This window comes from Sminthopsis crassicaudata, chromosome 5 (assembly GCF_048593235.1).
Source record: "Sminthopsis crassicaudata isolate SCR6 chromosome 5, ASM4859323v1, whole genome shotgun sequence".
Classification (NCBI taxonomy): Eukaryota; Metazoa; Chordata; class Mammalia; order Dasyuromorphia; family Dasyuridae; genus Sminthopsis; species Sminthopsis crassicaudata.
The window spans coordinates 135,307,019-135,332,087 of NC_133621.1; the positions used below are offsets into that span (position 1 = coordinate 135,307,019).

At 33.4% G+C, this 25,069-nt stretch overlaps 1 protein-coding gene across 3 annotated transcripts in view; it reads left to right on the plus strand.

The window, feature by feature from the left end:
* The window catches only part of DOCK4 (dedicator of cytokinesis 4), a 498,642-nt gene that overhangs the window by 208,250 nt on the left and 265,323 nt on the right, over nucleotides 1–25,069 (plus strand). For all 3 annotated transcript variants that reach the window (XM_074268282.1, XM_074268284.1, XM_074268283.1), the window contains exons 5-8: nucleotides 2,683–2,779; nucleotides 12,199–12,347; nucleotides 16,519–16,603; nucleotides 23,744–23,895. In XM_074268282.1, coding sequence (XP_074124383.1) covers nucleotides 2,683–2,779; nucleotides 12,199–12,347; nucleotides 16,519–16,603; nucleotides 23,744–23,895 — 483 coding nt within the window. The remainder of the gene's footprint in view (nucleotides 1–2,682; nucleotides 2,780–12,198; nucleotides 12,348–16,518; nucleotides 16,604–23,743; nucleotides 23,896–25,069) is intronic.

The following is a 25,069-nucleotide window of genomic DNA, read 5'->3' on the forward strand; positions in this document are numbered from 1 at the left end:
GGGGATGTAAGGGAATGTATAAAGTAACATATTTTTGCTTTGTGATGAAAAATGGCAGCCTTCATTTGCAAATTTTTTTGGGGGGGGAATGTTTTTCCCCTTACTTGGAATTTCACAAAAAATAAATTTTCTACAATATCTTAAAACTATGATTTTGCAAAATAAGCATATTAATTTGCTTTTGAGATATTTCTCATATCTTTCCTATGTAACAGCAGAGGATATAACATTATAACTCAGTAAAATCATTTCTATGATGGATAAAGATAATGAGGTCCAGGTCTTTTTGTCTTTGATGGATTAACTTAATATAGAACTCAGAATCTAGATGAATGAAGTTGAATGTGCATTAGTCTGTCTCAAATATCAAATGTTTTATACAAGCTTTTGCCAAGCACTGTCACTGTCACTAAATTCACGTCCAAGTTTCCTATGTACTAATATCTCTGATTTTGGCTAAAGTTAGAATCATGAACTTTGGATGCCAGATGTGAGAAAAATAGAGCTATTAGACTTCTGGGGAAGTTAAAGAATCCCATCTACATTTTGCCTAAATGCAATATTAGCCAACTTAAATGTGCACAAATGTAACCCAGTAAGATTTTTTTTAAAAGAGTTTAGAACCATTTGTACCTAGTTACATGAATTGTAACTTCGAATGATCACATAGAAGAGATAGCTTTATGTAGAAAAAAAATTGAGGGAAATGTCTTATTACCTTGTAGTCCTATATGTGCAAGTATATCAGGATGTCCTTTATGATTTAACTTATTTGAAGCCTATGCTATCCTCTTATTCTTCCTTAACTAAATTAACCTTGTCTTTGCAGTTAAGATTGTTCGTTAAGCATTGGTGAAGCCTATGAGATAAGACAATTTTAGTTTGACACATATATGAAATTGTTTATTCTCCTAACCAATATATACAGCTGTTCCCTTAAAACTGCATAATAAGCATGAAAAAAAATCTTAGCCCACTACCCATAAAACTGAGCCAATTCTTTATTTAAGTTTACATTTCAGAATGGCAACTACTGGAAGAACAAAATAATTTAATTTAATATTCTTTGAAATATCCTGTTTTTCTGTTTACTTCTTAGAAGTTGTTCCTTATTGGAACAACCAGCCATTCCATTTGTCTCAATGCTGGCTTGCCATTTTTATAAGTATTTCTTTTTCAATTTTGATGCCCTGTTTTATAGTTTTTACATTTTTTTATATCTGGAAAAAGGAAAACTGTCACGAGGCAGGCAGAAATTATTGCAGCCCTCTGAAATGAAGAGCTCAGACTCCTGTGGTGAAGAATTCTCAACATGTGCTTTTACTTTTTTTAAGTGCCTTTAATGAAACTTTTTAAAAATACCAATTAGAGTTATTTTAGTGATTTTTCTGAGAAAGAGACTTTGGAACTGCTATTAGTATCAGACAAAGAATTTCATCTTTCAGTAGAACCTCTTGGTTTGGATTGATGCTGCTATCTTTTCTACTGGGTGATGACCCTACCTGTCATCCTTAAGAAAATTAAACTTGACAAGTGTGGAATCCTGTTCTTCTTAAATCATAGAATTAGACATTCGTAGAGTTTGAGAGCTGAAAAAAATATGACGTTCCTGCAAAGCAGTATTAATGTTGGCCTTGTAACTCTTTAACCTCATAAAAATGTGAAAGGATTTGCTTCCTGGAATTGAAACTGAATGGAAATGGAGATTTCATGCCAAACAATCAAAAATAAAAATCTGTTAACTTCATCTTCCCTTTGCTCTCTCTTCTTTTTAGCAAAAGAACTTATAATAGAATCACTCTTCTCTGCCCCTCATCACCAATATATATTTATAGGATATTGGGTGACATTTTCAATATATGGATCTTTTCTGTTAGAGCCCCATGGAAGATGATATAAAGGATAGAAATTTGGGCCTAAAAAACCACACTAACTCCTCACAGTAAATATAACATCAGTATTATGATGGGGCTTTGATACTAAAATATATTAAAGATATAATTAAGTTATCTCTCATTCTGAATCCTCAAACAATCATTCAACAAAAATTAATTATTTACTATAGATAAGGCATTTTATCAAGTTCTGGGAATATAAAGCCAAAAATCAAACCTTACCTGCCCTCCAGGAGTTCACGTTTTATTCTGGGACCCAATATGCATACAGATTAGCAGGTAAAAAAAAAATCAGTGAAGGAAAAGAATTATTAACAATATAGAAAAAGGCATGCATAAAAATCTTTTTGGTGGAGGTGATATTTAAGCTGAGTCTTGTTGGTATTGAGAGACTGTGATGAGGAAGGAGTACAATCTGGGGGGATATCCTGTGAAAAGGAACAGAAATGGGAGATGAGATGCTGAGTTTGGGAAATAATTGGTATGTCAGTTTGCCTGTAATTTTGCTTGAATTAAGAGTAACAATATTACATAATTCTAGAAAGGTTGGTGGGAGTTAGATATTGTAGAGGTCTTTAAATAACAGACTGAGAGTTTTGGATTTTCTCTCTAAATCTAATGTTGCTTTGTAATTAGAAAATGATAACTCTCTGCAGATTGAAATATCGATGAGGAGTCTCTCCTTGTCCTCTTTTTCCCATCGTGATATTGAAAACAAGTTTATTGTCTATAGTGTTTGATAATACTGTTGTGGGTATTTTTTAAAAATATATTTTTAATATCACAGGCAGTTTGAAATGGTAATTCCAACAGAAGACTCCGTTATCACAGAAATGACATCAACTTTAAGAGACTGGGGAACCATGTGGAAGCAACTTTATGTGGTAATTTGTTTTTTATGGTATTGTTGTCCTGGTAGAAAATAATTTGAAATATAATATTGGAAATTTCAATAATTGTGCATATCATTTAATGTTAAATTTTCTAAAAGTAAAATATTGCTATTGTGTTTAGAAGTGCTTTCTAAATCATCAAAGAAAGATCAAATTATGTTCAGCACCCTTTTCCTCTTAAATGTGTTTCAGTATATTCTGATTCCTTTTAGTAATCAAAATATAGCATGCTTAGTATGTTTCAGTTAACTGGAATATTTGATTAATAAAAAGAACTCTAGTCCATTATATTGGGGGAAAAAAAACTTGATATGTTTTATTTTTTTTTTAAAGCATCAAGGTATGTATGATGACTGAAGAAAGTGGATAAGCCAATAATTATGGGCAACCAAGTTGTGCTGTAGCTTGAACACTGGGTATGGAGTCTGGAAGACTCATCTGAATTCAAATGCAGCTTCAGACACTTAGTGTAATCCTAGGCAAGTCCCTTAACCCTGAAAAAATTTGCATCAATGTCCTCATCTATTAAATGTATTGGAGATGAAAATGGAAAATCATTTCAATATCTTTATCAAGAGAACCCCTAATGGTACCATGAAGAATCAGACATGTCTAAAAACAAAAAAATAAACAAAGAGGCTAGTTAATTATTTATTATACATTTATTAGAAAGAATTAGACTTTATGATTAAACTGTCAGCCTAGATTTTATTTTAGGAGACAAAAGACATAAGTAATAAATTTAAAGCATTACTGATAGATATTTTGATAAGATATTTTGCTAGGATTATGACAAAGAAAAATAAATTTCCTACAATGAGAGAAAAGAAATGGAAGAACCAAGGTAGTAGTTTTTCTTATCTGTGTTACTTGAGGAAGTTAGTACACTTGATCAAGGAAAGATAGACCTTAAGAAAATAAGTATAATAAAATAACTAATGCTGGTACTGTAGCCCTATATCCTGCCCCAGGATAGCTTGAACAGCCTTGTGTTAAGAAGAATAGTCCTATAAGAATTGTCAGGATATAAGGATATCATGAGGATAAAAGTACAATGGAAATAAGAATGACTGGAAGTACCTTGTGCCATCAGGCAGCAAGAAAAACTGTTCCATTTTTTTAGAATGAAAATACTACAAATACAGACACAAGATATATTCTACTGAAATATGAGTAAAGCCCAAGCAAAATTCTTAACTTATTTAAGATATTATTATTAATATTAATTAACTTATTAAGATATATGAGTACTTTTTAATAGAGGGAAAAGAATCATTTGAATGGTAGGTGAATGTTACAGCACCTTTAGTATCTAATACATGCAGCTGGACAAGCATTAATCTACTGCAGTTTGAGTGAACAAAACTTCTGCTAATAATCGGCTTTACATTCGTTTTCTTGTGTGTGTGTGTGTGTGTGTGTGTCTGTGTGTCTGTGTGTAATTTGGATTATATTTCACCTGATCGAGTTATTCATTGAAACTATGAACTTCTGTTTTGGATATCACAGTTAAATTGAAAACCAGCCAAGTAAGGATGATGACCACTCTGTAGGAGGCAAACACCAGAGACAGGCCAGCTCTAAGTCAAAGATTGCTTTGTTCTGAGAAACAGAGAATGGATAAGTAGTAAGAATGGAGGAACTTTCTTGGCGAATCAGGAACTTACATATTATTCCTATATTATATTCAGCTGTATTTAAAAACAGCTAATGCAATTTGACCTGGAAAGATAATGGAGAAATAAAATACAAGATTATTAGGCAGCCCAATTTAGAGATGATGACTCTGATAGATCTGTCTTCCCTTCCTGTACTTTCTTGTTCCAAGTTAATGATACTTTATTAATGGTGATTGTGGGTGTATTGTCACCAACCCAGTATTTTGGGTCATATAAAACACAGTGACTGGCAGGTGTTTGTGTCAGCAGAGATAGATTTAGGGCAATCAAATTCTGTGACAGCATAGAAAAAGACCAGCAGGAGTATAAAGAATATTGACAACTAGCAGGAACACTGGAGGAAATTACACATGGAATCTTAGACTTGGAGCATTTTCAGTCTGAAGCACCCTTTGACTTTACAGATAAAAAAAATTGGTGCTCAGCGATGCTAATTGACTTAGCTAAGGTCACAGCTAATTAATTGTCAGGGGGCAGATTCCAGAGCAGGTCTTCCTTGTAGCTCTTTGGTATTCTTGAATTACAGCACAGATGCTGGAGGGTAAGACTGAACAATAAGCATATTTCCATCTGTTTATTTAATACACACTACTCTTCAGTGCCCAGTGTACTACTCTGACTGCTGTGGAAGATTTATAGAAAAATATGACAATACCTGACTGCACGAGGTTTACAGTAAGGGAAAAAGATGTGTACACAAGTAGATAGAAGACAAGGAATTGCCTTTAAAGGATGTGTAATAAGATAGGTACAAAGTATTACATTGGTTCAATGAAGAGACTATTTAAAAATGTGAAGATGAGGGAGAGAGAGAAGGGATTCAGTAAAAAATCTAAAAAGATGCACAGGAGTTGGGTAGAAGTTGGGGAGAAGATAGGGTTAGGTTTTTGAGGGGAAATTGTCAGAAGAGTAAGTATAGAGTGTGTTCAGGGAAGGGAAAAGGATTAAGGTAAAATCACTTTCTCTGTGCTGATTAGTTGACATTAGAAGTAACACATATAGTGAAAGAGTCTTGACTTTGAATTAGAGGAAGAGTTCATCTTTCAACTGATAGTGTGTTTGCTAGAAGTATAGTCTTGGGCAAATCATTTGAAGCCTAAGTTTCTTCATCTGAGAAATACAATAAGCTAATAATATTCAACAATATCTATAAAGCTTATATAGCTTTTTAGATATCTTAAAAAGTTATCATAGAGAAATGTATAGTTTCATAAAGAGTGAAATAATGTACTTTTATACTCGAAAGGCAGCATGTTATGTGAGATAGCTACATGGCACAGTGGATAAAGGTCTCGATCTTGACTCAGGAAGACTTGAGTTCCAAACCAGTCTTAGATAATTCCTAGCTGTGTGATTTCAAGCAAGTTTAATTCTGCCTTGGTTTCCTCATTTGTAATATAGAGATAATAATAGCACATTCTTCCCAGGATTATTGTGAGATTATGGTAAGATTTTTGAAGATTGCTTTGAAAACCCTAAATTGCTATATAAATGTTAACTGTTGTTATTTTTAATAATGATATTATTATTATCCTGGTTTATAATAGTTTTAGACTTAGACCTGAATATAATTCATGGCTTTAAGATGTAATAGTTTAGTGACCTGAACAAATATTTTATCCTCTTTGTGTTTTAATGCCTTCATCCATAAAATGAAGATAAGAATTTCCTTACTAAATTATCAGGACTGTCATGAGACAAGTGCTTTTTAAACTTTAAAGTATCACTTAAATGTGGTTTGCTTTTGCTGTTATTAATTCTAAGTTCTGGTGTCAAGCCAAGCTAGTTTAATTTCTCTTCTATTGGACTGCACTTCAGATATTTCAGAAGAGTAGTCATGTTAGCCCTTGAAAAAACTGAATATCCCCAGTTCCTTCAAGTGATCCTTGGATGAGGATACTTTGCCATGTTGGTCATTGTTCTAAAGCTTTGCTCCAATCTGTCGTTGTCCTTAAATGTCATTGTGAATTAGCCACTCTTTAGGTATGAGAATACAAAAATAAAAATGAGTCATTGACCTCAGAGAGATTTTATTTTACTGCAGAAATACAGTCCTTATTGGTGAATGTATATGTTTATATGAAATATAATAATATGCGTATTTCTATAGCTGTATAAATTTTTTGGGAGGTATGGAGGTAATTGGGCTTAAATGATTTGCTCAGAGTCACATAGCTAGATTTGAACTTGGGATTCCTTGACTTTGGGGCTGGTGTTTTTTCCATTGTGCCACCCAGTTGCTTTCAGCACATGGAAATTTTTAAAAAGTAATAAATATTAAAAATTTAAACTATACACATATGTATATAGTTGATGAATATATGTATATGAATATATTTTATATGTGAATACCCATAGGGATATTCCTATACATATATTCATCAACATATGTGTATGTGAATAATATTATGTGGCGATTGTCTTCTTTTGATTCAGGAATAAATTAGATTTAAGTTAGGCAGAGTTGCACAAGTCATGTGTGTTTACATATATTTATGTTTCTTTTTATAGGTTGGTATTATAATATTTATTAAAATTATGCTATGAGGGCAGCTAGGTGGTGCAGTGGATAGACTTGTTCAAATTTGTTCAAATGTGATCTCAGATACTTAACACTTCCTACCTGTGTGACTCTGGGCAAGTCACTTAACCCCAATTGTCTCAGGAAACGAACAAACAAACAAACAATGATATATGAGTATTTTTTAATAGAGAAAAAAGAATCATTTGAAAGGTAGGTAAAAGACACAGCATCTTTAGTATTTAATATATGCACCTGGACGAGCATCAGTCTACTGCAGTTTGAGTTAACAAAACTACTCTGCTAATACAGCAAAGAACTAAAGAAATAAAATGCAAGATATGTAAAATCACAACTAAAACCCTCATGTGTCTAATGTAGTCATTCATTAACTAATGAAAAACTCAAGAAAAATAACATTTGATGTCATAAAGCTTTGCAAAACAATTGGCAATTTTCAGTTATCAAAATTATGGGTTTTGTGTTTTGTATCTTTTTTCTCAAAGAGGATAATATTCCTTTTTTTGCTTCTTTTTCATGCACATACACACATCCATTTATATACATATAAATTCATCAATAAATGTCTTATCTGCAATAGAATGTCAATTCTTTGAGGAATATCTCTGTGTATATATATACATATGTGTGTGAACATGGATATACATATATCTATTGGTGATTATACATACACAGTGTATATAATACATATACATATGTGCATATATACACATATATACATTTATTGGCCTTAGAATACAAGTGACTATCACTTTTCAGTGTTAATCCTGCAAAAATCTTTCTCACTTAAAGCTCTCTGAACCTCAATTTCTTGTTTCTCAGGAGATGAGAATATTTGTGTAATACCAACCAGACAAGGTCATTTTGAGGATAGTGTTTTGTGAAGTGTAAGACACTATATTAATTTATGATATTGATGATGGTGTTGAATATACTTGTTAGGCAGGGAGACAACAAGCATTTACAAACCTTTTATGCCTGGTACTGTGCTAAACCCTGGGGACAAATACAATCAAATAGAAAGACAATTCATATTGTTAAGGAGCTCATATTCTCACCAGGGAAGATAACTTTTTCACATGCTTTTTAAAAATATGTTGGGTGTGTGGGGAAAAAGTACTTAAGTGAGGCCATGTTGACTATCTCTGGGAAGGCCAGAAGCTTTATGTACTTACTGTATTTCCCTAACGCAGTAGTTTGAGATTGATTAAGGCACCCTGCAATCTTTCAACCAGCATAAATGGCCATTATCTTCTACATGCTTAAAAAAAAAAAAGTAATACTGAAATACATTCTCAGCACAAATATAATTTTTATAGTCAGGCTAAGGATCTGTATTGTACCCTGAATTTTTGAGACTATTTTAAGAATTGGGCGTAAAAGGACAGACAAAAAAAAAAAAAACATTATTCTTTACCTCAAGGAATTCACATTCTAATGAGGGAGACAACACAAGGTTTTTACAAAGCAGATGTTACATGATTTCACTAGCCATGAAGTATACTGAGAAAAGGCTGTTACAGAAGGTGAGGTTTCAAGCTGAGTCTTGAAAGAATCTCAGGGAACTAGAGGAAAAATTCAAAGGAAGATAAAGATAACATTCCAGAAATGAGGATTGAAAAGAATGGATATAGAAGGTGGAATGTCCTACAGGGGGAATATCAAGAGGCAGATGTTAAAGTTCATGAAAAGTGTAAAATGTAAAAAAGTTGCAAAGATAGGACAAAGAGGTAAAGTCTTAAAGAGTTTAAAATTCCAAATTTTATATTGGATTCTCTTAATAGGATTAATGGTTAATATTAACAGTTATTAGGGAACTACATTTGCTTTAGCTGAATAAAATAGTTTTATGAAAAAAATTCAGTGAATTTTTCATCAAAATAAAAAAATTTCAGAACAAAATAATAATAATTAAAAAAAACATTCATCATAACCACATACTGTTTAACAGGAAAATATATAATTGGAATGGTGTTTCTCTGTAACTGTGCGGGTGTTTTGTAGAATGGCTTTTGAGGAAATACTGTCTTTTGAAGTTATGACTGAGGAGCTCTAATCATTTGACGTTTTCTTGATGTTATCCCTATGGTTAGAAATGTACATAATTGGAGTTTATTGAGTAGAGTTGATGACAATATGGTTGGACATGCACTTTAGGAAAATCACTTTGGAGAATTAGATGATGGATTGGAGAAGAAAGACAGACTAATCAAGAGTCATCACAATTATCCCTTCCTGGGTTTATGAGAGTCCAAATTAGAATGGTGGCTGTATCAGAGAAGAGAAAGGGGAATACAGAAATAATAGAACTTGACAATAGATCACATATGTGGAATGAAAGCAAACGAAGAATTAAGTACATTAAGATTATGAATTTAGGTAACTTTGTGCACTTCCTAGTAACAGGGAATCTTAAAAGATGGAACAGTTTTGGAAGGAAGATAATGAGCTCTATTTTAGACATGCTGAGTTTGAGATACTTTAGGACATGTGATTAAAGATGATGAGTTGAAGAGAAAAGTTAGGGAAGACTATAGTGATTTGTGAATTATTTCCAAGTACATGATGATTGAACTCACGGAAGCTAATATTTCCAAATGAGATAGCATGCAGGGAGAAAAGAACAGGGCTAAGGCTAGCACTTCAAGGAATACTTATACTTAGTGGGAATGATTTCCATGAAAAATGAACAAAATTCACTGAAGAGGGGTCATACCAGTAGACAGAACCTAGAGATACCAATGTCATCAAAACCTAGAGAAGAATGTTTATTTATCTAGGATAAGAAAGTGCTTAACATTTTGTAAAGCCTGTAAAAAAGTTAAGGAGGATAAAAATCGAGAAAAGTCCAGGAAATATGGCAATTAGGAGAACAGTGGTGAGTTTGGAAAAGCAGTTTCAGGTTAAAGTGATGCAGCTGAAAGCCAATTATATATGGCTTGGCTTGGCTTTTTCATTTCCAGTTATCGTCTTTCTCCAAATCCATTTGCTTTTCTCTTCTCTTTGGTGGTAACATCTTATGAAATACATTGGGACTCCTCAGCCATTGCTATTTAAAGATATAGAAAATATGTAACTGCATTTTTAAATAGGTAATTCCAGTTATTACTAAATATCCTTAACAACTGAAAACTTATTAATGGCATAAAAGTTGATAGTTTTTTCAGAACAGCTTCTTACTCTAAAACACTTTAGCAGGAATGGTGTCTCTGAATTCTCTCAATGCCTTCTCAGTACCTTCAGAAAAATATATTTTGGTAGTATGCAGAAAAAATTCCCAGATATCTGACTTGAGCCTGAGAAGTTCATTTCTAAATTAAATAGAAAGGAAAATATTGAATTTTGAAAATATTGATTCTTATATATGTATTTTGGAGAGACATTAAAGCTAGCTAGACAAATAGGTCAGAGAGCTGTGAACATTAACATGTTAGTGAATCCGTGGGAGTTGATGAGATCACCAAGTGAAATAACATATAGAGAGAAGAAAGTTCAGGTTAACAGATGCAACATGGATGAATATCCATCAAAGGAGTTAGAGGCTTATTCAGATAGAAGAAAACCAGGAGAGAACAGTGCTATGAAGACCTGGAGGGCAGAGAGTATCAGAATAGGATTTTTAGGCATCAAAAGCCACAGAGAGTTCAAGAAAGTGAATCCTTTGAGAAATTTATTAGCAGATTAGAGAAAGGGGAGAGGAGTAGTTGTGGCTTTGAATGGCATAGAGTACCTCATAGCAGGGAAGCGTGAATTTCCAGAGTAGTTAGCAGCATGAGCAATTGAAGAGCATGATGATCTGGGTAGGGGGCAAGGAAAAAATTGGTTTGATCAGAGAAAATGTTTGTATTGGAAAGTAGTAAAAAATAAAATTGAATAAGACAATGGAGCTAGATCCACAACATGACCTTGTGTACAGGGCCGAGCACATAGGAGTTTACACTCAGTTGTGGACAATAGAGATACATCAGAAATTCTTTTGTTTTTTGTTTTATAAAATTTTTTATTTTCAATACATATGCATCGATAATTTTTTTATATATTTGATATTGACCCTTGCAATCCTTGTGTTGCACCCACCCTTCCACCACTCCCTTCCCTAGATAGCAAGACATGTGCAATTCTTCTATATATATTTTTACAATTATCTTGGTGCACAAGAAAATCAGATCAACACGGAAAAAAATAGGAAAGAAAACAAAAACAAAATGCAAGCAAGCAACAACAAAAAGAGTGAAAATGCTATGTTGTGATCCACACTCGTTTCCCACAGTTATCTCTCTGTGTGCAGATGGCTCTCTCCATCACAAAACCGTCATCAGAAATTCTTGAACAGAAAAATATTTTAAAATGTGATGGGAGAAGAGATTATATCAGATGTGTGTGGTTTGTGTATGTAACTCATGATTCTTTGTTTTACATTTTCTAATGGGTATTTGTGGTGTATTATTATATATTATTGTTTAGTCATTTCAGCTGTATGTTAACCCTTTTAGGGTTTTCTTGGCAAAGATACTAGAGTAGTTTGTCATTTCCTTCTGCTCATTTTACAGATGAAGGAACTGAGGTGAACAGGGTTAAATGGCTTGCCCAGGGTTACCCAGCTAGTAAGTTTCCAAGGCTGGATTTGAACTAGGGTCTTCCTAACTCCAGACCCAGCAATCTCTCCATTATACCACTTATTTGCCTTATTACTATATATTATAATTATTTGCACGTGTCACTAAATTTTAAGTCCCATAATTGTGCAGCCCATATTTTGTCTAATCATCTTTTGTTGTTTGTTCCCTGTACCTTGCATAGTGCTCTGCATTCTGTAGTTGCCAAATAAATATTTCTTAATTGGAATGAGTTCTGTGCATGTGAGTGTACACACCATAATATAGAAACTAGCAGTTTAATCTGTTTTGGCACTGGCTAGAGCACTAGACCTGGAGTTAGGAAGATTTACCTTCTTGACTTCCAATCCAATTTCAGACACTTTTTGTGTCAGCTAATTTTGTCAGTTTCCTCATTGATAAAATAAGCTAGAGAAGGAAATGGCCAACTATCCCTATATCTTTGCCAAGAAAACCCCAAATTGGGATGAGTTTGACATATGTGAAATACAACACAAATTAATCTAAATTATTGTAAAGAATGTTGTGTTTTGGATTAATTAATGAATTTCTCTTCCTTTGGATCTCTTTTAGAGAAATGAAGGTGATCTCTTCCATCGACTGTGGCATATAATGAATGAAATTCTGGACTTAAGACGTCAAGTATTAGTTGGTCATCTCACCCATGACCGTATGAAAGATGTGAAACGGCATATCACTGCTCGCCTGGACTGGGGCAATGAGTGAGTCCTAATAGTAGAAGCTATTCAGATAATTGGGCGTAACAGTAATTAGGTATGAATAGATAGTGTATGGTTACAGTTGCTGAAGAAGCCAAGTGCAGCTTTCTCCTGTTTTATTGATTATGTGTGCCCTTGGAAAAATTAAGTTCTTCATTATACAATAAATATATACAAATATACAAATAGAGTGTGGGCTGAATGGCCTCCAAGGTTTTTTCTAGCACTAAATATAAGATCCTGTAATCCTTTCATTTACTCTCAGAGCAGACTATCACTCGTAGGGTCAAGAAAATCCAGCTGCTGCTAACTCAGTTATCCTTGTTCCAAATCAATAAATCAACAAAGATTTGTTAAGCATTCACTATGTGCCAGGCACTTACATAGGTAGACCCTGAGAATATAAAGACAAAAATGATAAGAGTTTCTGTTCCATCAAGGGAAGCAGTGCTGGGCCCTGTCAGCCTTGTTTTCTCTTCTATTGTGTAGAATAACAGCACGGATATCCTTGCTAGAAAGGAAATACTCGGGGGAATCATTCTGGTCAGTGTTGTCACTGACTCCCGTCTCTCACCTTCAGCTGAGCCTTTCCCTTTGGCCTGGGTATTTGCACTTCCTAAGTGCCTCTTCTGCACCATGGCACTTGTCTTGAGAAGGTCACCAATGTAATCCTATGAGAAATTCCACTTCTCTTAATTTTAAATGAGTCTTATGGCAGGAGCATGTATGAGGCTCCTCATAATTTGTTATGCATATAGATGAGCTCTTTTGCAGTTTAGAGTCTGCTTAGGATAATTCTGTAGATGAGATCCTCTCTTGAAGGGCTTAGTTTAAGCCATACACTTCCATTTTTTTTTTCTTCTCAGTGGGAGGAGAGCACTTTTTAACTAACACATCTAATCACTTACATATCTCACAAAGTATGCTTCTGGCTGGAAGGGGATTGGTACTTGATGCTAAGCCAGTGTCCAGCCTCTATGGGGACCTCTAGGGAACTCCATAATATTCCTTTCAGTTTTAAAAACATTGAGTTTTAGATTTCTTTTTTTTTTTAATTTAAGATTTTTAGATTTTTAAACCCTTTGAGTGATTGCATCTGCATTATGATGTTTTTCTTTTAGGTTTATGGCATGGTAAATAATAATAATAATGTGAGTTAATAGAGCCAAATCTGAGCTGAGACAATTCTGATGCTTATCTGATTTTGATAGATGATTTCTTTCCTTACCTTTCTTGCCCCCCCCCCAAATAATCAAAAAGAAAAACTCTAAATCTGAGCATCAATAATCTTTCAAATGTTCTCCTTGCCTCCAATTTCTCTCTATTCCACACCATTGACCAAATACTTATCTTTATAGGTAAGTCTCATGTTAATTCTTGGCTCAACCTTTAGTAGTATGCCATTGCCTACTGATATTTAACTTGGCAGTCAAGATCTTCTGTAATCTGTCTCCCTCTTATCTGTTGTGCCTTTTTGTGTCTTATTTCCCCATCATTTAATATATATTCCAGTCAAACCATACTAGTCATTGTTCTCTCATCTTTTCTTGACCTTCCTTCCTTTTGTGGTTTTGTGCAAGCTAATGTCCTTGTCTAGAATTACTTCAATACAAATATTAAATAATACTTAATTAATAATTAGACATTATATTCATAAAATGCTTTGCCATGAGCCTAGCGCATAGTAGGGGCTTAATAAATACATGTTCCTTCTCTCTTCCCTCAGTATCCACATCTCTGATTAAAAACCCTTTACTCTCTTCAAGATTCAACTCCAATAATATCTCTTTGTTTGAAGATTTCCTTGTTCCCATTCCAGATCTTAAATTTTGTATCCTGCATACAGGCTGTTTGTGTCTTTATCTTGTATGACTTATTAAATTATGGAACTTTATGGAGTTGTGGAATTTGAAATGAGGAACTTTGCCTTATCTTACCTTAATATTATTAATACCTAGGATTGTACATAGTAGTTCCTTAATAAATGATTTAATCCTGAAATCAATTACTATAATGTTCTTTTGGAGTCCTTAGTTTTTGTCATATTTGTAAGAAATGATTGTATAAATGAACTGACTAGTCTAAAAATGCAATTACTGTTGGTGAGAGGTATCAAACATAGGATTCTGTCTACAATACTCCTAAGTACTATCCCAACCATATTAAAATGTAATTGGGAAGCATTTAATAAATTAAACATAAATGCAATATCATATAGACTATATTAATTTGTGGGTTTTTGAATCAATATGTGATCAGGAGGTAACTGTCTATATTTGAGTTGAATACCCTTGTCCTAGACTCCCAAATTCTTATGTTGGGTGATTTTTCCCTAGGTTGGACATAGAGCTCTCATTGATAAAGGGAAAGGGCATTGTGAAATGCGATATAGTGGAAAGAATACTGAATTTAAAGATATAGTGATTCTGAGCAAGTCATAGGCCCAGTTTATTTATCTACCAACAAAAAATTAGGGAGTCAGATTACCTAACCTTTTAAGGTTCAATTCTGTTCAGTCTCACAAGCAAATAAATCATAATGTTATGAAAGTCAATGTCATTAGTTCACATCAATGTAGGAGATATATTGAAAGGGATTTAATTTAATTACAAGAAAGTTCAACTGGTTGTCGTATTAAAAACAATTTCAGAAATGGATACAAGGGGAGGGCTGATCCTTTTTTCTGTTTAAAGATGAAGTCAAAGGCAAAAGGCAATGCAGGACCTAATTAGGAAGGAAAGATAAATATTCGTTTTGACTGAATAATAATTCCTTTTTTGATGTAGGCAATCACTCAACTGCATTTTGGCTATTTGGAGCTTTTTAACGCAATAGTTAACAGACCAAATGAATTAGCATGAAATGAATAGTATAATCTATTTGTGTAACCTGCCTAATGGGTGAATTTTCTAAATAATAGTTATATTTTCTTTAAAGGCAATTCATTTTGAAGGTGTATTACATAATGCCTTGTTTAAAATGACACACATTTTGTTATTTTTCATTATGTATATTTCTTTTAAGTGGCTACATTGCAAATTTAGTTAACTCCTCTAGGAAGATAAAACTAACTGGAAAATGTTTAATTAAGAAGCACAGAGACTTAGTTATCCTAAATTAAATATGACTCTTCAATTCAGCTTTTAAACTTTTAAGTTAGATTTTTGAAATACTGTATAATGGAAAGCACTTACATAGGCACATGAGAATGGGAATGAGCATGAAAACATAGTCTTTATCACATAGAAGTAGAGAATAAAAGATCCATTCATTCGTTGAATATTTGTTAAAGTTCTATATGCAATGCATGATGCTGTGCATTACAGTATGTATCAGATCATTAGGATATGTTCTACAATTGACCATTCTGCCCCTTAATGCTTGTGTGTGTGTGTGTGTGTGTGTGCGCACGTATACATATAATGTAACACATATCTGCTAATTATCTAACTAATAAAAATAAATCATCATTATAAGGGGATCAAAAGAACCTCAAAACTTTTTCAGCCATCATACATTTGATTTTCATGCCATATGGTGAGATGACCCCTTCAAAGATTTGAGGACATAAATACAAAATACATACAAAAACTTTATTGTAGAAGATTGTGAGTAATATTGCTTCATAAAACAGCTATTAACATTAGGGAGAAATACAGATTTACAGAATTATTAGTAAGAGACACTACTAAGAAAGATCATCCTAAGGACTATCAAGAATAAAAAATGAAAGAACAAGACCCCACCCCCAAATAGAAAAGATCTGTCAAATTTTTTTTTCTTTTTCTCCCCCTCAGGGGGTAATATTTTGTTTATCTTTCAAATCAATTGTCACAAATTTTGGTCCACTTTTTTGTATTATCAAGATTTCTAGAAATTTTCACCACCATTTTACTTTCCCTATTTATTTGGCCAAAGAATGTGGCATCCGCAGTGATGGTGATGCTTCATTGACAAAGTCTAATTTTTATATTTACTAATAATTACTAGTAAGACTTGTCATGCTACTGATTCTTAATCAGTAAAAAAAACTTTGAAAGTAACACATGGATAAAAATGACTGTAGTCAGCATGGCAGAGAATATAGCTGAGTTTAAAACTATACGAGAAAAGATACATTTTTAGTCTCTTCCATAGAGGTAGCTCTTATAAATTTCTAACCCTTGTTTTCTAGACAACTTGGATTAGATTTGGTGCCTCGAAAGGAATATGCAATGGTGGACCCTGAGGATATTAGCATCACGGAGCTCTACAGATTGGTAGGTATTTAGCAGTTTATCTTCCTTATTCTCTAAATGCTAATTTTATGGTTTTCATGGTATTCTTAATATTTCCCTAATTAAATGAGTATATAGAGTTCACATAATGTTGCAAATCTACTTTGGAGATAAATTTGAAGAAGTTGAGAACTGAGGTGATTGTGGCCCAAAATTTATTTAAATTTTACAGCTGTCTCAGAATAATGTGATACACTTTAATATGTCTTCCACATTTCACATGTGCCAGGAAAATAAGTTTGAAAACAAGTTTTATTTTTCCTTTGCATATTTCTTTGCATTTATCCTAGGATAAGTTGACATCATTCTTTTATATTTGTTTGTTTTTTATCATTCTTATACAAAGCACTTTTCCAAATTACCAAGTCCTCTTAAAAATAAGCATCCAAAAAACTTTTCTTTCTTATTTATTCCTTTTCTTTGCCATTATCATCCCAGCTCTTATTACAATTCTTATCACATCTTTCCTTATTTTTGCAATATCATCCTAACTGGTTTCCCTGTCTCTTAACTTTTCCTTCTCTAAATCTATTTATGCAGTATTTAATATTCTTAACATGCTTTTTTGGTCATATCATATCTAAACTCAGACCTACAGTCAATTTTATAAATTCAACTAAACTCTTAAGTATGTGCTATATACAAGGTGTAATGCCGAGCAGGACAGATACAAAAATGAAAAATCATACAATCTCTACCTTGAAGAATGTAATTTAAGGGGGTTATCAATACATACACATGTGTATGTATGCATGTATACATGTACAAGCCATATAATATACACATATGCATACACACATATGTATATATTTGCATGCATATGAAAAAAAACAAAAGGTAGGATTGATAAGGGCAAAAAAAAAGAGTGCTGGAATACAATAGAGATCAATTTAAAGTTTAGGGAATATGCAGAGATGTGGAAGGGGGGTATGTTTTACCCATTGGGAGTTGACATAGGCAAAGGAGCAACTAACATATTTATTCAGTGTTTATTCTGTGCACAGAAGGACATACAATTATAAGAGTCCATAAATAATTCTTGTTCATAGGGGATTTATTAGAATGCATATTTTTAATGTTGATGTTGTAGGCCTCTTTTTTTGCTTCCATATCCCTCTTTCCACTCTTGCTTCCCCTTATTTCCCTGAATTATAGACAAACTGAATGTAGGGGAGAGTACTAGCATCCTCCCATCTTCTCTTGATCTCTCTTCTATTCTCCCTCTTTTCCCTTTATCTCTATTCTTTTTTCTCCTCCCTATCCCCTTCTATTCTTTTTGAAGTCCTTTCCTTCCCTCTCTATTTCCCCTTTTTTGAAATATCTTAGAAGTGAAAGAGTACTCAGAAGTTAATATAACCTACATATTTGATTGCTTTTGATGTCCAATTAGTTAATATCCGTATATTCTTGTTTTCCATTGGAAGTAATGCATCTCAATAAAAAGGTAGGTGATAATAAAATAATAAAGATTCCATGGTTGAGGGTACTTAATGTTTTTTGAATTTCATGAAAGAATAAAGGAATTAATTTTATAGTTGAGAAAACTAAGCACACTTCCGCCCCCCCCCCAAAAATAATTAAAGGATTTGCCTAGAGTTATACTGTTAATAAGGAGTCTTCTTTTCCTTTAAACTGCAATTCAGATCCTTTATTGAAAAAATGAAAATGACTCACTTTTGTTTAGTATTTTTGGTTGTTGTTCAGTTATTTCAGTTGAGTCTGACTCTTTGGTTTTCCAACTTAACCAATAGGATTAAATGACTTGCCCAGCATCATATAGTTTGTCACTGTCCAAGACCAGATTTGAATTCAGGAAAAGGGTGTCCAGGCTCACCACTCTATCCTCTGCACCCCCAGCTTACTTTTTACAAAGAACTTTTTGCAAAATTTCCTTGTGATGAAGTTAGGCTAAGGGTTATTATCTCTTTCTTACTGATGAGGCTAAATGACTTTTGAAAATTTAAAGCTAGTCTGAGCTGAGATTGAAACTTAAATGTCATATTGGTACATGGGTGCTCTAGAGATCTGTTGTACCTCATAAGATAACATGGTAGGGTGAGGACACTGGCCACTGTGACCCTAATTTATTTCTCTCTTTAGGAGAAAGGGTTAGACTATAGAACTGGAAGGCGCCATGTATAATACTTCCATCTTCTAGGCATGGGGGCTTACTGAAGAATCTACTACTGTAACATTTTCAGTGAGATACTGGCATTAAGCCTTTAGACTGTTTCTCTGTTAGTTACTATGCCTCTGAGGCCTGCCCTTTTCCAATTAGCAACTCCTCAATCTTTTATTTGAGACACAGTTCTCTACACTACCTCTTTAGAAATCCAGGTTAAAACACCAGGTGAATCATCTGACTTTAGGCTTTGGACACCATATTTAGCAATTCATTTTCACCTAATTTTGTTTATCTGAGCAACAAAATGTGTTAGACCTCATAGTGTTAACATATGTCTCCTTGGAAAGCTTTCCTTGCTGCCAAAAGTCCAAATACAAATCTCTTGAGTAGCTAAAAAGCAATTCTTCCCGTGGTCTCTTTTTTCCCAGTTTAAATATTCTCACTATTTCTGCCTGCAGAGTATCAAAATGGATTATTTTTATGTTGCAAGGGGATAATTTTGGCAACATGCCTGCAATCTTTGGAGGATAGACGGAGTAATTCAGGTTTAACAATGAGTTCATTATAAGAAGAATTGAATCCACCTAAGGAATCTTCAGAATTTTTGGTTGTTTTAAGGGAAGGTCATAGCTAAAGTGGAGTGGAAATAGATAATGTTCCCGTTTAGTCTGTTTGTTATATGGTTCCCAAGTTAGCATGCATAAGATCAAGGATAGCAGAGACTCTGAGGCCATCTGACCCAAACCCCTACTTTTATAGATATGGAAATAGGTTCATGGAGGTTGTGACTAGAGGTAATAATAATTAGAGGCATTGGATTCTCATTTGCAAAATGTCTTTGTCTTTCTATTGTTGTAATTGAAATGAAAATGAAAGTAAACATCACAAAATTCCAAGCCTATTTGATTTATTGATTAAGTAACTTGCCTATTGTCATATAATTTGTCAGTGTCTAAGACCAGATTTGCACTCAGGAAAAAGAATCTTGATCCATGTCCATCCTTCTATACATTGTACCACCTAGCTATCCTGTTCTGTACTTAACATTTTATAAAGAATTCTCCACAAAATTTTTTTGTGATGAAGTTAAGCCAAGGGTTATTATCTCTGTTTTACTGCTAAGGTTAAATGACTTGTGAAGGTGTAAAGTAAGGGTCAAAGCTGAGATTTGAACTTAGGGTCTTAAGTTAAATAGAGTCTCTCAACTCCTCAATCAAAAGACCATGAGGTAAGATTTATTTGCGTTCATGTAATATTGGCAAGAGAATGAAAAACAGGAATTATAAAACAAAATGAAGAACAGGAAGCATAAAAAAAATATGATTGGTTATAAAATCTGAAGCATCATAGATAATAAAAAATAATATGATTGGATAGAAGTCAGAAATGCAGGGCTAGCAATAGCCCTCCCTGTCCTCTCATTGTTAAGGAAAGCTCATTCTTGATATCTACCTGCATAGTTAGTTAAGAGTCACAGTAATAGCAGTCCAGACTTTCTTGAAGGACAGCCAACATTGCAGAGATAACAGACTTCCTGGCATTCACCTGCATCTTGCAAGGCTTGTTAGGAAGCTAACAGATTTCCCTTAATTGTACATGGGCAGTAAGATGTGTGGAGACAATATATTCCTTAGAATTAAGGTGATTTATGAGACAGTTCAGCTCAGAGAGGAAAGCTCAACTTCTGAATTTAATACCAAGACAGAGAAACATGACTTAGACAATTTTACAACATATTGCAGGCGATAGAGAATAGAATCAATTACAAAATGGAATCAGAATCATTATTATTGTAAAGTTGTCTTTTTTAAAAAATGTTTAAGCTGCTCCCTTCAGTGACTAATTTCAAAGAGATGACCTGAGGCAATATACTAGTATGGCTAGAGAAGCCTGCCTTCTGGTCAGTCTCTTACACTCTGTGGCTTCTAGACTCTGGGCAAGGCACTTAATCTGTCAGGACCTGAAACAGTTCATTTAAATATGAATTGGAGAATAGGTATGGTTCCTTCTTTGGAACCTATATATACAGGAATGGAAACACAGATTATGTTAAAAATTTAAAAGTCACAATCTGACTAGATTCAAATTTGCTTTGGTATTTCCTCTTTATCTTCAGATTAGTCATCTGCAGTTTTTACTTTGGGAGCACAGGCTTCAAACAAAATGTCACAAATTTCCTTCATCGAGTCACAATTAGAACTTTTGGGGCAAGATAGTGGGGATTTATAGGATTGAGTGGAAGAAAACAAGTTCCTTAGTTTTTATTTCTGCTTCAAAAGCATATGGCAGTTCATAAAAATAGAATCATATTGGTGTGGAGCTGGGGGGGGGGGGAAGGAGAGTTTCAGAATATAGGTGAAGATTTTGCTATCCAGATGCTCTTGTAAAAAGGTAACTGGAAATAAGCAGAGCTCCTGCCATGTCCAATTTGTTGAAGGATTAACAACTTTCCCCTTGTTTTCTTCTCAGGAAGAAGTTCTTTGCACTGATCAAATTTAATATGATTATGAATTTATCTAGTTGGTTCAACTTTTTATAAGTTTTGTATTTCTTTCTTTCTTTTTTTTTTTTTTTTTTTTTTTTTTAATATTGTAACTGTACGGGAAGCATTTATTAGGTGCCAGGCACTGTGCTACATGCTGGGATACAAGGACAAAGAATGAAACAACCTCTTTTCCTGAGAAGCTTACATGCTAACCAGTTACATTCTTACTGTAAGGTTTACAAAGTGATTTCCTCAGATCAACCCTGTGAGAAACGCTATGCAAGCTGGGGACGCCCCCATTTTACAGATGAGACAAGCGCTCTTTAGATTCACTCCAGGGTCAATTAGCTTGGAAGGGTGGGAGCTGGGATTCAAAGCCAGACTCCCCCATAAGTTTTGTATTTCAAGTAGATCCAATAAAAAGGTGGTTTTTCCAAAATTTTTGTAGCAAATACTCATCTTAGGTATTTTTTTTGGTTATTGTTCTAAAGTAAAAATCAATTTATAATGATGATAATGATGATTACATTTATATATTTAGATTACATGTTTGAAATATATCTGTAATTAAATTAGACTTACAAATTATATAACATCTTACATAGAACTGGGATTATAGAATTAGCTAACTAACCTTAAATAAGTGTCCACAGGGGCAGCTAGGTGGCGCAGTGGATAGAGCACCAGCCCTGAATTCAGGAGGACCCAAGTTCAAATCTGGTCTCAGACACTTAACACTTCCTCCTAGCTGTGTGACCCTGGGCAAGTCACTTAACCCCAGCCTCAGGGGGGGAAAAAAAAAAGAAATAAGTGTCTACTAATAGAGAATATAAATACTGGACTATTGTTTAAGGATTGCCATCCCAGGTTGGTCAAAACTTTTCCTTTTGAACTGAATATGGATCATAACATAATATTTTCATTGTTTTTGTTGTTGTTCATTTGAATTTTGTTTTATTCATTTTATTTCCTTTTTTATCTGATCTTCCTTGTGCAATAATTAATAATTGTACAAATATATTTACATATATTGGAACTAACATATATTTTAACATGCATAATCTATATTGGATTAGTTGCCATCTGGGGAAGAGGGTAGGAGAAAAGAGGGGAAAATTTGGAACACAAAGTTGAAAAATTATCCATGCATATATTATTTTGAAAATAAAAAGCTTTAATAATAAAATCTTTCCCCTTTTGAAATCTCAGGAAGAACTGAGTTTGAATATGACCTCAGACACTTACTAATTGTAGGAACTTTGGCAAGTAGCTTCACTTCCCTCACTCTTCCTTTTCTCATTTGTAAAATGGAGAAAATAACAGCAACTGTCTGACAAGGTTGTTGTGAATGTCAAATGTGACACTATATGGAACATGCTTTAGAACTTAAAGAGCAATATAAGTATTAGCTATTATTATTTTTCCAAGTGGAGTAAGATTTTGCATTCTCTTTTTGTTTCTTAGTGTCACGGATGATTTCTTCTCCCATGAGGTTATTAACATTATAATGTTGGTTTCTATTCTCTCCCTCTTTTGTATTGTGGGTTATGTTGGTGGATGGAAGTGGGAGGTATAATTTAGGACAATCTGCATTTTAATGTGGTGATTGTCTTATGTATTCAACAAATACTTATTAAGCACCTGCTGCATACAGAGCTCTGAGAAAGCTGTGTGTGAAGATACAGAGTTTAGATAAGCCAGATATCATCAATTCTGCCTTTTCATCTAGTTTTGAGCTTAAGGTCCAGCAAGAGATGAGATAGATACAAAACTAAATGTTAAGTAAATTCAATAACTGCACATTCATTTGCCACAGGACATCTCAGAGAAACACCATGCTTTTCTAGTTTTCTAGTACCTACAATTTAATTTTTTTTTTTTTTTGGTGTATAGTTACTTTACAGAATATGCTTCCAAATTACAATCATTGGAATGATCATAGAGATTTAAAGAATTCTGTTATTTTTCTTTCATTATTCTAAAAGTTACATAGTTATTTTTTTTCCCGAAAGCAAACTAATTATAATAAATCCTGAAACTCAAATCAAGAGCTGGGAGCTTTCTTAAGAATCATCTTAATCCAGCCATTTTATTTAACAGATGGGAAACTGACATCTAGAAAGGGCAAGTGATTTTCCTAACATCTCTCAAGTACTAAATTGGGATGTGAACTCAGTTCCTGTGACTTTTTGTCTGAGCTCTTTCCAATAATGGCACATGAAATATATGATTGGAAGTATTGGCTAATAGTTAATCAAATTTTTTAGTGAACTATATTATTCCTAATTTTGATATGTAAGTAAGAATTCTTGGTTTTTCATTAAACCAATTTGGGCATTGAAATTTGAATATTCTCTTCCAACTAGATCAGTCATTTGTGGTTACAGGTTTTATGTTATATTGGGAAATTGTAACTACCTCATGTTCTGTGCCTCCTCTTTGATCTGATGGGACATTTTACTTTGCTTGACCTGTCCTGATCCTACTTTTTCTTTGGGTGGGTGTTATTCAGATGGAGCACCGACACAGGAAGAAAGACACTCCTGTACAGGCAAGCAGCCACCACCTCTTTGTACAGATGAAGAGTTTGATGTGCTCCAACTTGGGTGAAGAGCTAGAAGTCATCTTCTCACTTTTTGATAGCAAAGAGAATCGGCCAATCAGGTAACCTATCTGCCATCCTCAGAAAACTTTTTTTTTTTAAATTTTTAATACTGTAATGGTAAATGTGTTTTAATGATAGATTTTCAGACTTAAATATGTTATTGATAACTGTAGTTTGATAAAAATGGTTTTGTATAGTTCATTTATAGAGGACTGAATAACTTGGTGGTATCTTGTTCTTTATAAAAGAATTGGGACATATATGTGGATATGTGCGTGTTTGTGTATATAGTTCCAAATTTATATTTTTTTGAAATCTTGTATTATATTTATCTTGTATTGAGTAAAAATTAATTTAACACTGCATGCAAAATAATTGGAAACATTTCTTTTGTAATATAGGGCTTTTAAATAAGTTGTATTTTAAATCTTGGATGGATGATACTTTAACAAAACTTTTTACACTTTAACAAAACTTTTTACATTCTTGTAATTTAGAGTCTTTGTTGCTAGTTTGGGTATTGCTTTCACTACTAATTCTAGTTTTGTTATTTTTATTTTATGACCAAAAAGCGTCATTTCCAATTGCTACAAAATAATTTTTTTATTGTTGACTTGGAAAGAGGTATCCTTTTTCCCTTTAAAGAACCAATTTTATCAAAAAATAGAAATTGAAGTTAAAGAAAAACTGACTTAATCTTCAATTTAACAGTTGCTGTGTTAAAAGCTTGTGATGTGTGAAAAAAAATCTGCTTTCCTCTTTTCTAAAGAAAAAGAAGTATATTTTTGCTTATATGTTAACCTGCTAAAATATCAAAGAGCTTGAGGAGTTAATTTGCAAGGTACTAAAAAAGAGCAAAATCTTAATTCAGCTGTGCATATGAAATATGACCTTTTTTTGAGATATTTCATAATTAACTTCAAGGTAGGAAAGGGTAGGAAAAATGAAATTAATCTTTAGTTTGTTTCCTATTATGCAAAATACTTGCTTTTAAGAAGTATCCAGGGTAATCTCTCTTGAAGAACTTTTTAATTAGGTTAATTCAATTCAACAAACAAACATTTATTTGGGGTCTGTTGGGTGTGTGGCATGCAAAATTAAGGGGGAAAAAAAAGGAAATATCCACTTACCCTCAAGGAGCTCAGATTCTGAATTTAAATCTATGTCCTCAGATTCCAGAAGTATTCTTTCCATTCCACCAGATGGTACAGTAGAAAGAGAACTGAGCATGGA